This window comes from Saimiri boliviensis, chromosome 1 (assembly GCF_048565385.1).
Source record: "Saimiri boliviensis isolate mSaiBol1 chromosome 1, mSaiBol1.pri, whole genome shotgun sequence".
Taxonomy (NCBI): Eukaryota; Metazoa; Chordata; class Mammalia; order Primates; family Cebidae; genus Saimiri; species Saimiri boliviensis.
Window position 1 is genome coordinate 190,681,615 of NC_133449.1, and position 15,641 is coordinate 190,697,255.

General features: G+C 43.4%; 1 protein-coding gene across 5 annotated transcripts in view; it reads right to left on the bottom strand.

The window, feature by feature from the left end:
• Positions 1-15,641, bottom strand: part of TNFAIP8 (TNF alpha induced protein 8) — a 125,657-nt gene that overhangs the window by 26,968 nt on the left and 83,048 nt on the right. The window contains exon 1 of one of the 5 annotated variants that reach the window (XM_074382278.1): positions 15,339-15,612. The exons of the other annotated variants lie outside the window; for them this stretch is intronic. Within the exon in view, the coding sequence (XP_074238379.1) occupies positions 15,339-15,369 (31 nt within the window). The 5' untranslated portion in view covers positions 15,370-15,612. Of the gene's footprint in view, positions 1-15,338; positions 15,613-15,641 lie in introns of those variants that run through there. 5 annotated transcript variants of the gene reach the window in all.

Here is a 15,641-nt window from a genome sequence, read left to right on the forward strand (position 1 = left end):
CTGTTGGACAAGAAATGCAGTGTCATGTAGTATTTTTAAGCTGTCAGCTGTACAGTTGGTCTTTATATAGGCAACGAACAAGTGCTTCTCTGTACCTTTATTTCCTTGAAACATACAAATACACAAATGCCAGAACTCCACCCACATTCCAATGCAGGGTACATTCTATAGCAAATACTCAAAACGAATGCTGTCGTATCTTCATTGTTAATGAATCAAAATGAAATCTTTTCTCACTGCCTCTACAGAATAAAATAAAACCATATATGCTCCCCACCAAAATTGAGAATCCATGTTTAAACAAATGTTTTGACACTAGCTAACCTGAAAAGGGGATTTTAATTCTTGAATGTCTAGGCTCTATGAAGGAATTTTCTTCCATTAAATTTACTTTATCACAAAATAGAGCAATCTTAGATACAGGAAAAAAAAAAAAAAAAGCAGCTACAGAATCCTTGGGTTGAGATTCCAGGTTTCCAAAAGAAAAGATTCCAGGTTCCAAATGTAAGCCTTAATAACCTCCTAGATCTCTAAAGTTTTAATGGCATCCGTTAACGTATCAATGGGTTAGGCACTGGGTCATGTTTTCTTGAGCTGACTTACTGCTCACTGCATTCTGATGGAGGGTAAAGAATGTGAAACATTTTTATATATTTTTAAATCATTAGGGATAGCACAGAAGATGCTTGGAACTCCAGCTGCAGACTGATGCTGGGTCAGTAAAGGTCATAGGAACCGCTACTCCTTTGTCTCTGGGCCCACGCCTAGGAGGGGCCAGTGTTTTGGGCCCTTCTGCTCTTAGAGGCAAGATTTTCTTCCCAAGCATAATTCAGACCATTTTGACCAATAGCTTGCCTTTATCACCCATTATTTTATAGAACTTCCCGGCAGAAAGATAGAAGGTGTTTAATTTACTGTCAAAGTCTAATAAAGTCTATTTTTTAACTTCTGTGTGTAAACTCATCAGGAAAAGCTGAGATTTTAGTTGTTAAATGCATTAATTAGGGTTTAAAGGCCTCCCTTACTTAAAGAGTTTTATGTCTGGATTCATGCATTGTTTCTCTGTCCCACAATCAAGTAATACCTTTCTCTTCTCCAATCTTTCTCCTGAAAATTGATTTTTATTTTAAATTAGGGTTAAGTAGTAATAAGCTTCTCTGGACTGATTTGTGTTCCATAGGCTAGAACCCAGGAAGAACTCCAAAGACGTAAAATTCCAACATATTAAAACAGAGAGCTGCTTTTGTGGCAAACCAAACAAAAAGCCATTAAAAAAAGAAAGAAAGAAAGAAAAGCAGGCATTTCAAACACAAGGGTTACCTAAAATATTCCCTTTTCCATTGCTGCCACAAGATGTGCCAAAAGCTTTCAGACAACAAAGTGTGATTGGCCCAAATCTGAAAGACAATTCATTTCTGTTTCCAGCACTTTTCAAGAGAGAGTGAAGCGACCCCATTAGAGTCCTCCATCAGCCTGGACAAATCTGGTTAAACCCCTCGCATGGGTCTGTCTTCTCCGAACTTACACTTGAGCACTGTGATCCAAAACACAGACTAGGAGACTAAACATCACTCACACTGGCTCAAAGGGAGCCAGCAGGAAAAAGGTCCTGTACCAAGCCCTCCTAAATGTCACCCCATATGCACAATGCATTATCAATGTCCAGTATGGATTTGATGGATTGTGTTACCATGAGTGATACAACTACCTGCTGAGTAAAACACACTCCTATACCTAAAAACCAGATGATGAGGCCAGAGGCACAATAAATATCAAGGTATAGATGACTTATGAAACTCATGAAAAACAGCCTAAGTTTTAATTCTGCAAAATATTTCACACTCTGAACCATATACCTATCCTCACACTTCACTGGTTATCAGGCATTTTCTGTTTGCCTACAATGTGCCCATCACCATAAAAACTAGAAGAGGCTTACCAGCCACTTTCAGGTCCGAGAGTCTTGAGCACTACAAAGCTAAAGGAAATTACGGTATCAGATCAGAGAATCATTTTAACTTAATGAAAGCCTTTACCAGGTGTGGTGGCTCACATCTGTAATTCCAGCACTTTGGGAGACCCAGGCAGGCAGATCACATGAGGTCAGGAGTTTGAGACCAGCCTGGCCAACATGGTGAAACCCCGTCTCTACTAAAAATACAAAAATTAGCTGGGCATGGTGGTGGGTGCCCATAATCCCACCTAGTTAGGAGACTGAGGCAGGAGAATCACTTGAATCTGGGAGGCAGAGGTTGCAGTGAGCCAAGATCACACCAGTGTACTCCAGCCTGGGTAACATGGCAAGACTCTGTCTTAAAAAAAAAAAAAAAAAGAAAAAGTTCGGCTTATGTTAATAGTTCCCTTTTTTCTCTAAAAGCATCCTATTAGAACAGCTATAGGATATTTAGGGTAGATATTTTGTATTTTCAAAAGGCTAGAGTGATCAACCTCTAATCCATAGCATAGCAGGGGTTACTCAGTCCTGCCCCTAGCATGAACGAACAGTCGAGGAGCTCCAGAGCACAAGCACCTCATGGTCACAGCTAAGTCCTGCCTGAGAACAAGAACTGAACCTCATTCTTCATAAACGTGGTTTATGGCTAAGTTTGGCAAATGAAGCTTAGTTGGGTCCCCACAGATGTTCCAAAGAATCATTACTGACTTTACCTTACCCCAAACTAAGAATACTTGCATGCATTTTGTATTTCAAATCATCTTTCCTGGCACAGTTTCTTATTTGAAAAACAAATAGAAGCTCAGAGATTGACACTTGCACGGAGTTAAGGCTTCAGAAAAACAGTTTTTGTTGTTGTAGACATTCTCATCTAATAAATGCTGTGTCTAATATAGTATTTCCAGGAAATGTAGTGTCAAAGCTTCTTAACCCCCGCCTCCCCCCAACCACACACATACACTGCTTAGAATAGATAAGTGAAAGAAAGAAGGGAAAGTGTAGGTTTTTAACAGAAGGGAGGGAAAATTACATTATTTACGGAGATAGCAAAAAAAAAAAAAAAAAATGAACTTACGTTTAAAGTCATAAAGCAAGAGCTGTAGGCAACAAGATGCCAAAAAACCTGTTAGTATCTGTCAAAATGTATGATTCTTCCCGAGTTTCTAAGGGGCCACCTGACACATGAAATTAAGAACCACAAGACTGACGGGAAGTAACTTTTGGGGAAAAAAAAATGCTACTTCAAGTGGACCTCAGATTCAAGACAAGTCTTAAATTAAAAGGACATACCTGCTACTTTTAATTTAAGCTCCTTTATATGCAGGGAAAGATTATTTTACCATTACCTATCTCAGCAGAATGATGACTTAAAAGGAACTAAAAGTAAAAGAGATAACAAGGAGAGAATACTGACTCTAGCTGATTCTCATGACTATTCAAATATCTTCTTATTTCATTTTTAAAAACAAAACAAAACACCACCATCATGAAACAAATTTCAATCTGTACAACAGAATATGTCAGGTAAAGTGACGGCCTGGAAAAAAATGAGAAAGCAAAGTGGTTGGCTTTGAACTTTAACACTCATCAGACATGTTGAAGTGAGTGACAAAGACCTATTCTGTCCAGAAATCCCCGATTTATTTTTAAGCCTTGGAAACTGGTTGGTCATATCTATACTGAATACTTCCTGTCCAAGGGCATGCTAATGGCAGCAAACTGCCAAGTTTAGTAGCTGCCTACATGTAGTCAATTGAGTCATTCATGGAATAAAAAACAGCAAACATTTTTTTAAAAAATCTGGCTAACTGAAGCTTTAAAAGATATACAATTAAAACATGTTTGACTAGTTCACAAGATAGAGATAGATGGTGCCATTTAAAAAGACAGAAAAGAGACAACAGACAATACTCCTCTAAGAAACTTTTGCTGGTGGGTTCTGTGCTATTCTAGTACCAGTACCAAATGTAACAGTTCTCTTCCTCCCATCCTCTATGACCAAATAGTCCAGTTGGCATTCCATATTTCATCTGGAAAATTGCCTAAGAATGTAAAGTGACTCAAATAACTAAAAGCAACAACAAAAAAATCAAATGATTCCTTTGTTCTTTTAATTTGGTCGAATTACATCTTAAAAGAGAATTTAAAGAAATAGAAATGCAGAGGACTAAAATAAATCAGGAACGTTAACTTTATTAACGGGTCTATGGACCATAATGTTACAGTAGGAACTCATCTTTGGGAAAGAGAGGAAAACAAGGATTGCAAGAATGACCCTTTCCCCAGCAACCCTGAGGGCTGAGTCGGCTCAGCTAGGCTGCCTTTCCCAGCAGCAATTATAATTTACCTGATTAACCCTTACACATGTTGAAACAAGCCAGCTAAAGTTCCACTGCTGAGACATAAAACCAACATCTCCTCTCCTTACTGTTCCTCCCCATTTGCACAGTGGGGCAGCTGCAAAGCATGCTGGAATAGGTAGGTGGCAAGGACAGGAATGTCAAGCCATCACCCCTATACTTCTAGGATCATCAGCCTAAGCTATGGCTGAGTAAGCGAAATAATTTAAACCAGTTCTACCCCTAAAAATCCTCCACCTGAAATCCTTCAGAAAGCCTGTTTACCATCAGAATTGTTAATAAGGGAAATCCCCAGAAGTCAGGTACAGCTTCACTGCTTGGAAGTGATGGATTTAACCCTCCAACAACCATTCACCACTGGCCCTCCAGAAATGGCCAGCGCAATGCTGCAGGCAGCTTTGAAATGACGCCCAACTGTTTTTCTATTTCATCATTTGCCATTTTCAAGCTTTTTTGAGGAAATCATTTTTATAACCCAGTAAGAAACTTGCTGGAAATCCAAGCCAACATCACATAGCCCTGGCTTCCGACTGGCCCCAATTTAGCAGCTGGAAGAGCAGAGCATTCCTCAATGTCGCATCCTTGTTTATAGGTCCCTGCATTAATTCTGCCTGAGAAGCACTGGAGAGCTTCTATGTCCTCCAAACGCCACATTTCATGGGCTCCAAGTCTGCATAGTGCTTTGGAGACCAGAACCCCACTTTCTCCCCTGTTAACTGCAAAATCAAACAAAATAAACAAACTGCCAAAACTTTTTACTGCAGTTACAATGGTCTCTTGCCTATTATACTGCTGCTCACCTCTCGGGTTTTGCACATATTACTCCTTTTTTTTTTTTTTTTTTTTTTCATTTTAGAGTTATGTCCTTACTCCACCTTTCCTCTCTCTCTTTTCTCCACTCCTACTCCTTCCCTCGGAGGCTCTCATCAGGCCTAGATCCCACCCCGTGGCTCTCACACCCTCCTACTCCCCATAGCTCCCAATTGCTACGTCTCCCTTTGTTCCCACAGAACTGTGAAATATGCCAGACTGCCACTCCCTTGACTTTCTTTGCTACTTTGATTTTCCAATAATTCTTTCCTTTCCCTTTCAGTGCATGCTACTTGCCCCTGAATTCTGTCTAACTCCTGGAAGACTCTCCTGAGAGATTCCCTCTTTAATTCTCTTTTCTCTGATGATGTTGAGTCCAATGTTTAGACTTGTGATATTGAGGAGGCATGCGTTTTCATTCTAGATGTTTCATAACTGACGTAATTCTCATTTTAATCCTTGAAGGGCGAAAATGGTTTTATAAGTGCTTAACAATAAGAACACTCAGTGTACTAATATTTTGCTATCAAACAACTTTACAGGAGGAAAAAGTGTGTTGGAGCAAGCCAACTCTTCCCTGCTTTTTAGAGAACGCAAAATGAGGACTTCTTAACTGAATGAACAGGCAGGCCTGGGCAGGGTTCTGTCTCTGGGTGTGATTACAAGCCTCCTTATTCATACAGTACCTCCTGAGTGAAGCTGTCTGAGCACTGAGCTTTACACTAATGTTATCTCATTGGTTCTCACAAGGAACAAGCCATCTAGCATATTTCCACTAATATAACAACTGCTTACCACCACAGGGGATATCCAAAATTTCTCAAAATGGCTCAGCTTGCTAGTGTGGCCCAAATCATAGTTAATATGTATAAGACTAAAGCCCTAAGAGTTCCAAATTGTATGCCGAATATAGGATACCCCTGGCAAAAGCATCAGTGGTTTTTTTTAAAGACATGTGCTCCTGTCGCAGGAAGAAAAAAACACAAGGAGAGAAGCAGCAAAGGCCAAAGGGAAGAGAGAAAAATTATCTAATTTTGAGTGGCCAAAGCCTTCCCCCAGTATAAAGAGCTGTGTGATACTGTTACATAATAGAAATATACATTTGGTCTTCATCCCTAGCTCCTGGCCAGGGCTCTCAAAACTCTTGGAATTTCCTAAATGGTAAGAGTGATAACTGGGCATGGTGGCTCATCCCTGTGATCTCAACACTTTGGCAGGCCAAGTTGGGAGGACTGCTTGAGCTCAGGAGTTCAAGACTAGCCTAGGCAACAAAGTGAAACCTTATCTCTACAAAACAATTAAAAAATTAGCAGGGCATGGTGGCATGCAACTGTAGTCCCAGCTACCTGGCAGGCTAAGGTAGGAAGATTGCTTGAGCCCAGGAGTTCAAGGCTGCAGTGAGCTGTGACCCTGCCACTGCACTCCAGCCTGGGTGACAGAGACTGTATCTCTTAAAAAAAAAAAAAAAAAAAAAAAAGAAAAAGAAAGTTATAGGTGCATCTTTTATTGTAATATTTGGTCTTTGTCCCTAGTTCCTGATGCAGAGATTCTAAAATTTTGGAATTTCCTGAGTGATAGCTGTGAAAGGAGTGCCTATAATAAGCCCCTTTCAAACTTAGACCTGAGTTTATGTTAATCAGGTGACTCATAAACCAGAATGGGGAGTGGTTAGCAGAGGAACCAGTCAGGTGATTAGAGGTTTAAAACGTTCAGTTTCCCCACTCTGGGCAGGGGAGAGGGGCTGGAGACAGAGTTTAATCACCAATGGCCAGTGATTTCATCCCATCCAGAGATGCTGGGAGGGTGGCCTGCCTGGACAGGGCATGGAAGCTGGCACCCCTCCACTGTATTTTGTCCTACACATCTCTTCCTGTTGGCTCGTCCTGAGTTGCATCCTTTAGAATAAATCAGTGAATGTTTCTCTGAGTTTCATGAGCTGTTCAAAGAAATTACTAAACCTGAGGGGGTGTCAGGCAAACTCCCAATTTATAGGCAGTTGGTCAGAAGTATGAGATGCCTGGAGTTGCAGTTGCTGTCTGAAGTTGGAGGGCAGTCTTGTGGGACTGAGCCCTTAACCTGTGGGGTCGGCCCTAACTCTGGACAGTTAGTGTCAGAAATGAGTTAAATGATAGGATGTCCAGTCAGGGTCCGCTGAGAACAGGAAAACTGGTTGCTGTAGGAAAGACCCTCCCATATTCGGTGTCAGAAGCATTGTGAATGCATAGGAAACCAGTTGCTTTCCTTTTTAAGGTTAATTACATTTCCTGCCCATATTCACTTGTTACCCTCATGCACCAGTGCATACTTTGTGTGATGCCACAATGAGGCCTGTAGACAATGCTCTTCCAAACACTTGTCAGAGGCGATGGGGTGACAATCTGGAAGGGAATCTGCTGGCAGCTAGGACTTGGAAAGCATGCAGAAATGGAGACGGCCAGCTCCTCAGGAGGCTGGGGCACCTGCTCTCAGTCGGGCAGTCACCTCCTGGCCCCACATGCCTTCTTTCATGTTCTTGGTCACTGGCTAAATACTGACTGGATGCCTATGATACATTCCCACCCCTTAGAAGATGAGCTCCTCAAACCCCAGGCTCCCGGCTTTAGCTGAGTCAGCCTCAGCTGAGGCCCAAAAGGAAGATGAAGCAGTCTTCCACAGCACCTCTCCATAGATGGGCTGGCCACCGCCTCCACAAGGCTCTTGTCCTGGCTTCCAAGGCGCTATGCTCTCCTTGTTTCTTCCTACCTCTTGAGCTACTCCATGTGTTTCCTTTATTGGTTCCATCTACCTCTCTCCTTTGTAAAAGTGGGTGTTCTCAGAAGCTAAATCCATGGCCCAGCCTCCTCCTTTCTCTACAGTCTTCCCCTCAGAGACTACACACAGGGAATCAACTCTCCCCTTGTGACTGGCTACTCTCACACTTTCTTGGCCAGGCTCCTTATACCCAGGCTCGATCTTGCCCTCCAGACCAACTCACGGTTCTTGCCAGCTTGGCATGCCTAAAAGACCACTTTGTATCTGCCCTCCTCCATCCGATATCATTTCTACTTCCTTTTTATTTTTTTTATTTTTTTTTAGATGGAGTTTCGCTCTTGTTACCCAGGCTGGAGTGCAATGGCGCGATCTCGGCTCACCGCAACCTCCGCCTCCTGGATTCAGGCAATTCTCCTGCCTCAGCCTCCCGAGTAGCTGGGATTACAGACAAGCGCCACCATGCCCAGCTAATTTTTTGTATTTTTAGTAGAGACGGGGTTTCACCATGTTGACCAGGATGGTCTCGATCTCTTGACCTCATGATCCACCCGCCTCAGCCTCCTAAAGTGCTGAGATTATAGGCGTGAGCCACCGCGCCCGGCTTACTTCCTTTTTCTTTCTTTTTCTTTCCTAAAAGACTACTTTGTATCTGCCCTCCTCCATCCGATATCAAGGTTCCCGTTTTTCTCTCTCTTTCTCTCTTTGTTTCTTTCTTGGTTCTTGCCAGCTTGGTATTCCTAAAAAACTCCTTCTTTCCTTCCTTCCTCCCCACCTCCCTCCCTCCCTCCCTCCTTCCTTGGCATTCCTAAAAGACTCCTTCCTTCCTTCCTTCCTTCCTCCCTCCCTCCCTCCTTCCTTTCTTCCTTTCTTTCTCAGAGTCTTGCTCTGACATCCAGGCTGGAAGGCAATGGCACAACCACAGCTCACTGTAGCCTTGAACTCCTGGGCTCAAGTGATCTTCCTGACTCTCCTAAGCAGCTGGGACTACAGGTGCATTCCACTGTGCCTAATTTTTACATTTTTTTTTTTAAGAGATAGGGGTTCTTACTTTGTTGCCCAGGCTGGTCTTGAACTCCTGGCTTCAACTGACCCACCTGCTTTAACATCTCAAAGTGCTGTAATTACAGGTGTGAGCCATTGTGCCTAGCCTTAATTTTTCCAACGGGGAAACTGAACTTCAGAAAGATTAAGTAGCCAATGAAAGTTGCACAGACAACTAGGAACAAAGTCATGTAGGATCAGTCTCCTGACTTCCAGGGTCTTATCTGTTACCTATATACAGTGTCCTCCTGGGAAGGCCCAGCTTCTAGTCTGGCCCCACGTAGCACTACAACATCACCACCAATGCCCTCTGTAAACACTGCTCTCCACACTTCTGTAGACTTTCTTCCTGATCCCAGCGCACAGCACAGGCAGGTTCCCTGTCAATCACACTTTCTTTTCTCCTATCAATTTGCTTAAAGGATCTAGCTGGAATACAAGTTACCCCTCTGTGAAGCCACTGTTGTCCATCATAACTTTTGGTGAATACTACCTCTTCTACATTTTCATATGGTCCGTTGTCTGATCCTCTGAAGCTGTTCTCATCCTCTCCATCATGTATTTTTGTCCTATGGATGCACATGTGCTGTGTGTGATGCCCTGAACCAAAAATTCTCTGAAGATGGGGTTATCTACAAACACATTTTTGCTTCCCCAGGCCCTGCAGAGGAGGTACTAGCTCACTTAACATTTGTTGCTAGGAGTTTCTGAGGCCCAAAGAAGGCAGCAGCAGGCAAGGGGAAGGGGCTGTACCCTGGAAGCAGGGGTCTACTGGATTGTCCATAGAAGGCAGAACAGCCTGTGCCTCTGGGGACAGCTCTGGTCCCCAGCTCCTCAGCCTGGCTGAGAAGGCCACGTAAAAACACATATTGGAGCCAGGTGAACTGGCATCAAGCATAAATGGCATGTCAAACTGGAAGGAAAGTTCATGAACTGCTTATTCACTTCTTGACAGTCAACCCCGACTTCAACAAATGCGGTCTTGTGGCTTCACGCACCTAAAGCTACCAGAGGCACATAGGAAATTCTGTTTAGTAACCTCTTTGCTTCATCACCTTCTTAGAAGAAGCCCTGTTCCTAGTTACTTATAAAATTAACTAATATTCACTATAAAGCTGAAGAATATATTACCATTAAGTCCACAGATGATACTATACACATAAACACAACTCCTCTCCTGCCCCATCTTCAAACCCATAAATACGGTAAGGTACCAGCCTAACTAACAGGCTTTGCACAGTCTTAGAGATTCCCAGGGCAACACTCCCGTAGGCAATTTACTCCCAACTCAGCAGTTAGTCACTCAGGACATACTACAGCCCTGTGCCTCATCTTCAAGGTTTATAAACCCTCAGAACAAAATGTAAGGAACTGTTCTTTCAGATATCTTGGTCACCGGCTGGGGGAGCAGTGGGCTGCAGCCCCACAACTGCTTCCTGAGGAAGGTGTTCTGACTCCCAGAATGTATCAGGCCTGCTGCAACATGCTCCAGGGAAAGTGAGGCTGTGATATGTCCATCCGCTCTTGCAACAGCACATTCCGTGTCAGAATGCTGATTCGCTTCCCACCCACACACAAACACCCTTTCTTCCCAAAGAAGAGTATCTCTATCCAACCAGCACCCTCAACAGCTAATTTTTCCTGAAGGACATGCTCAAAGGAATGAAAACAAGTGAACTCACTGTTTACCTGCCTCTCACTTGGTCTACAACTTTCAAAACCCGGAATCTAATAGGATCTACTTGCAGAGCTAAATTTTATTTCACAATGTCTTATTTTAAAAATGTAATTTATTTGTTTATTTATTTGAGATGGAGTTTCACTCTTGTCACCCAGGCTGGCCCTACTGCATTCTCTTTCACTTACCACGTCTTGGCTACTTCCTGGATCACCAAGAGCCAGGAGCAGAAAATTTAACCATCCATGTAATCCTGACTGCTCAATGGCATAATCTAGGGGCAAGAAAGGTAGGATGCATATTCAATATTATAAAAATTTCAGAAGTGAGGGGATAAAAGCTCCAAATGCATTTAAGTTTACAGATCTGGAGGTATCTCACAATGCCAAGTTATCAAACGATGTCCACTGTAAAGGAGAGAGTATGACAGATCTCTAAATGGATTTTCCACCTTCAGCCCTTGTCAGCACACAGCACTCCAAGGCTAATGACTACATAAAAGGAAACATAAGCACGTTAAAGGCCAGCATTTAAGAACATATGCTGTACCTTTTACATTATGTAGGACATCAAGGTCAGCTGCACCCCTTGGTTTCATCAGACCTGAACGACTGCTTTAAGCTCCTTTCCTCTTCATTCCCTCTGCAAAGCTTCCCATCTGGGGAAGGGCAGGAATGGGGGGAATACTTATAAAATAGTCCTTAGTGCTGAATAATATTACATAAGCTGCCACACCACGTGAGGTTAAAACAGAATATGAGACGGTGTGGTAGCTTATACAATTATCATTGGGATTCTTTATCACAGAAGACAATATTAATCACCACTATGGAACAACAAACTTTTTTTGGCCGAGGATTAACTTTAAAGAATGGAGACCATTCATTCATTCAATCTACACCATTTAATGAGCACCTCTTACTGTGTAGGTCCTAGAGATACAGCAAGGAATAAAACAGACGTTTTTGCCTGGAGAGCTTGTGGTCTAGAAGAGACGTTAACAGTGTGATGAGAGCCAACAAGGAAAGGAACAGGTGCTCTGAGAGAGGGTGACAGGGAATGTGAGTTTAGGTTCAGAAAAAGCCTCTCTAAGGAGCTGACCAAGAAAGGAGGTCAAGTGGAGAGAAGGATATTTTGGGCAGGAAGACCGGCAAGCGCCAACGTCCTAGAATAGGGAGCTTGAGCTCATCTGTATGCAAAAAAGGAGCTAGGAAAGACTTGGGATGGCTGATGCAGGAGGAGCCCAAGATGGAAGGTGGGGTGTTCTACAGTAGGAGTGACACCTGTTCCACAGACAGGGGGAGGGTGGATGTGGATGAAGATGAGTCTGTCAGTCTGAGAGTAGGAAGTTGAGGGAATTATCTAATGCAGGCGTCCCCAAACTGCGGCCCCCTGAGACCATTTATCTGGCCCCCCGCTGCACTTCAGGAAGGGGCACCTCTTTCAGTGGTGGTCAGTGAGAGGAGCACAGTATGTGGCTGCCCTCCAACGGTCTGAGGGACAGTGAACTGGACCCCTGTGTAAAAAGTTTGGGGACGCCTGATCTAATGGCTACTGTTTTCTTTGTGAAATAGCAGGCCTGGTGAGGCATGAGAGTAACTGCATGAGATGGTGGCAGAAAATGGCTATTATGGGCAATGGAGGAGCGAGTCAGACTCACTCACCACTCAACCCTCATTCTTTTCGAAGTCCCCACAAAGTGACACCTCACCCACCCCTTAACAATGGCTTTCTCAATTTCTGGTACAAAAGCTTCGACAACCAGAGCAAAGGAGCCCTGGATGCCTTGATGCTTAGCACTAGAAAGATTATCAGAGATCTCAACTGCCACTCACTTTACTTCATAATTAAGCAATTTACTCAGGAAGCAACTAAATGTCAAATACATGGCTATCAGCCTATCTCCTCAGGAAGCCGCATCCACTGGAAACTGTTGATATCCTCTTTTTAATGGTAGTCACCTTTTTAGTAAAATGAGTTTCTTCCTTCATTTCCCCTTCTTTCCTACTCATTCTATGTCTGAATAATTTAAACTCATTCAGTTTTTAATAAAGCAAGGCCTGGATTATTTTTCTCTGTTTCGTACTCAAGCACAATCACCTAGTCACTGGTAAGCAGGAAAAATTAAATCAATTCTTTAGGAGGTGGCTATAGGCTGAGGACAAAGATCCAGCACCCCTGGCACACAGTCAAGTATGTCTTAAGCTCTGATGGCTTAACAATATCCCCAATCATTTGCTTCTACATTCACTCATATGCAAAAATATGCTGACCTCCAAAATCTGAATCTGACTTGATATTTTTTTCAGATTCAACCCCAAAATATATAGTCTCTCATTGCAGTTCAGAAAAATGACTTAAAAGTATCTCTCCTTACAGCAAATCAGGCATGAAGTAGCCAAAGGCAGTTTTCTTGCAATACAGACATTGACTTAAAAGTATCTTCCCTTACAGCAAATCAGACATGAAGCATCCAAAGGCAGTTTTCTTGCAATACAGACGTTCTTAAGAATTCATGATGCAAGGTCAGGCGTTCGAACCAGCCTGGCCAACATAGTGAAACCTAGTCTTTAATAAAAATACAAAAAATTAGCCTCACGTGGTGGCGGGCGCCTATAATCCCAACTATTCAGGAGGCTGAGGCAGGAGAATCACTTGAACCCGGGAATCAGAGGTTGCAATGAGCCGAGAGCACACCCCTGCACTCCAGCCCAGCTGACAGTATGAAACTCCGTCTCAAAAAAAAAAAAAAAAAAAAAAGGTGGTGAACTAACATTAAATGAGATACATAAGTTCACCAGGAGAAAAAAAAAAGCTACATCTCATATAAGAGGAAATGGATTACTAACGATAGAGAAGATAACTGAGTTATTTACACAACATAGCTCCTTCATAGACATCTGAGTAACGGTAGCTAACCGGATGGTTCTAGATTACAGCCAATAAACTGGCCCTGGAGAAACACACATGCAAAACACACAGACACCCATCCTTTATCTCCTGGCAGAAGCTTTGATGATTCTATCTGGTTAATAAAGTGTTCAATCTCCCTCAAGAGTTATTCTATATCCCACCCTAACTACTATCAATTTAAAATTCTAGTACCTCAGATTAAAAAGCAAAGAGCCAGATTATTTGTGGCCCAGCTGCAGAATGTAAATGATGACAAGTGGAGGGAAGGTGAGGAAGAAGCAGAAGAAGCCCGGTTAACCTCTTCACAGACCAGTTTGCAGGCTGCTTCCAAACTCATCACCAGAGAGCCAGGCCCTTGAGGAGGGAAGACTGTAATGTTGCTAGGGGAATGTATAATACATACTTTGGGATACTGTTTTTCCACTTTCTCTCCCACTCCCTCTTTCCCAAAAAGACAGGGGAAACACACCTGGGAGAAAACACCAACTTGAGTTCTACTTGTAATTAACAGAGTTCTCTCAGCCTGGTTCCTATTTGCCTTCAACTACCTTTGACTTTCAATACACTGATGTTATAAAGACATAGAAAAGAAAAGCATCTATCAGCACACAGTTCCATCAGAACAGAGGCCAGTGCAAGAAAACATTAGTTCCCCCATGCTCCATATCAAGCTCAAAAACAATGCTCCTGGCTGTCGTTTTTCATTTATGCCAACCCCATATTTCTATTAAACAAGCCTCCTTTTTATTGACTGTTTCCCTCACCCAGCATAATAAGGTAAACGTGAGCCCAGAGAGACTACATTGTGAAACACAAAGCTTTACTCTGGGAGTGGAATCAGTAAAAGGCAGAATAGGACAAATTTCAAGGGCTCTTCCTAACTGGTGTCTACCAAATGGAGAAATGATGGGGCTGCTCCTCCGGTCTACCAGAGCTGCTGTGATTGACTTGAAATTAACCAGCTTTCCAAGAGACGACATGAAAAGAGGATTTCACAATCTTGAACAGTCTCCCTTCTTACTCTCTAACTTTCCCCAACCACCCTCACTCCCACCCCCCACTTACAAGAGAACTTTTGTATACATAAAGTTCCAGGGAACAAAGCATACAAACACTCACACACAAATAAACTCCCCAAACTAACACCAGCGTATAATTGTGTTTTGGTTGGAGCTTTTCCAGCCCTGTCACCCGTTCTCTGCTAGGAGTAAATGAAACCTTTTGCTTTTGCAAAGTTAGAAACAAACTCTCCTCAGTTTCAAGTTGCACAAGGACCCCCTCATATCTTTCAGCCCCCTTAAACCCCAACGAACTCAATGCTGAAAAACTAGCAATGAAAAAAAAAAACTATTTCTCAAATATAGATCTTTCACTTCCCCTACTCAGCTTCCCCTTTTAGCCAGAAACACATAGCGTTTCTGATTTCTGAAACCCCTTTTCAAGGGACCCTCCACTCAGGGCTCTTCAGGGGATCCCGCTTTCAGCCGTTCTGATGCAGGCAGGCAGCCCTTTTGCAAGCACATTTTGCATTCGTGGAGTCCAAGTAGGGCTCTTTCGTTTCCAGAGAAAGCTAAAAAGCAGACTTTAGTGGGCTGGCTGAACTAGGTCCGACTCTTCTCCCCTCCCCTCTGAACGGCTGCCAGGGGAGACGGGAGCCAGAGATGAGTACTGGGCTCCGCTTATCCAGCTCCAACTGGGCTGCGAAGGCACAGGGGAAGCGGAAAAAGTGCCTACCGCTCACTTTAAAACCCCATCTGCTCCTACCACCACTGCCTTCCTCAAAATTCCTCCGCAGAAATTGGCGGGCCCCCAGGAGAAACTAGAATCCTACCTTCCTTGGATTCTTCTGCTTCAGAGTGCATAGTGTCAGCGTAACTAGCGGCAGGGGTGATTACTGCTGACAAGTACTCGGACGAGCCGCAAGTTCGCTCTGCAGCGAAATCCGCACACGACGGAAAATAAAAGGAAGGAAAGCCACTAAAATCAAAACCTCCCCGGGGCGGGAGAGCTGGTTCTGGTGCAGGGATTTTCAGGGGGAAAGTTCTGCAAGAGTGACGAATCGCGTCTCAGCTGGGCGGCGGGAGTCCGCCCCCGGAGCCGCGCGCTCGGGCCGGCCGCTGGGCGGAGGCGACCT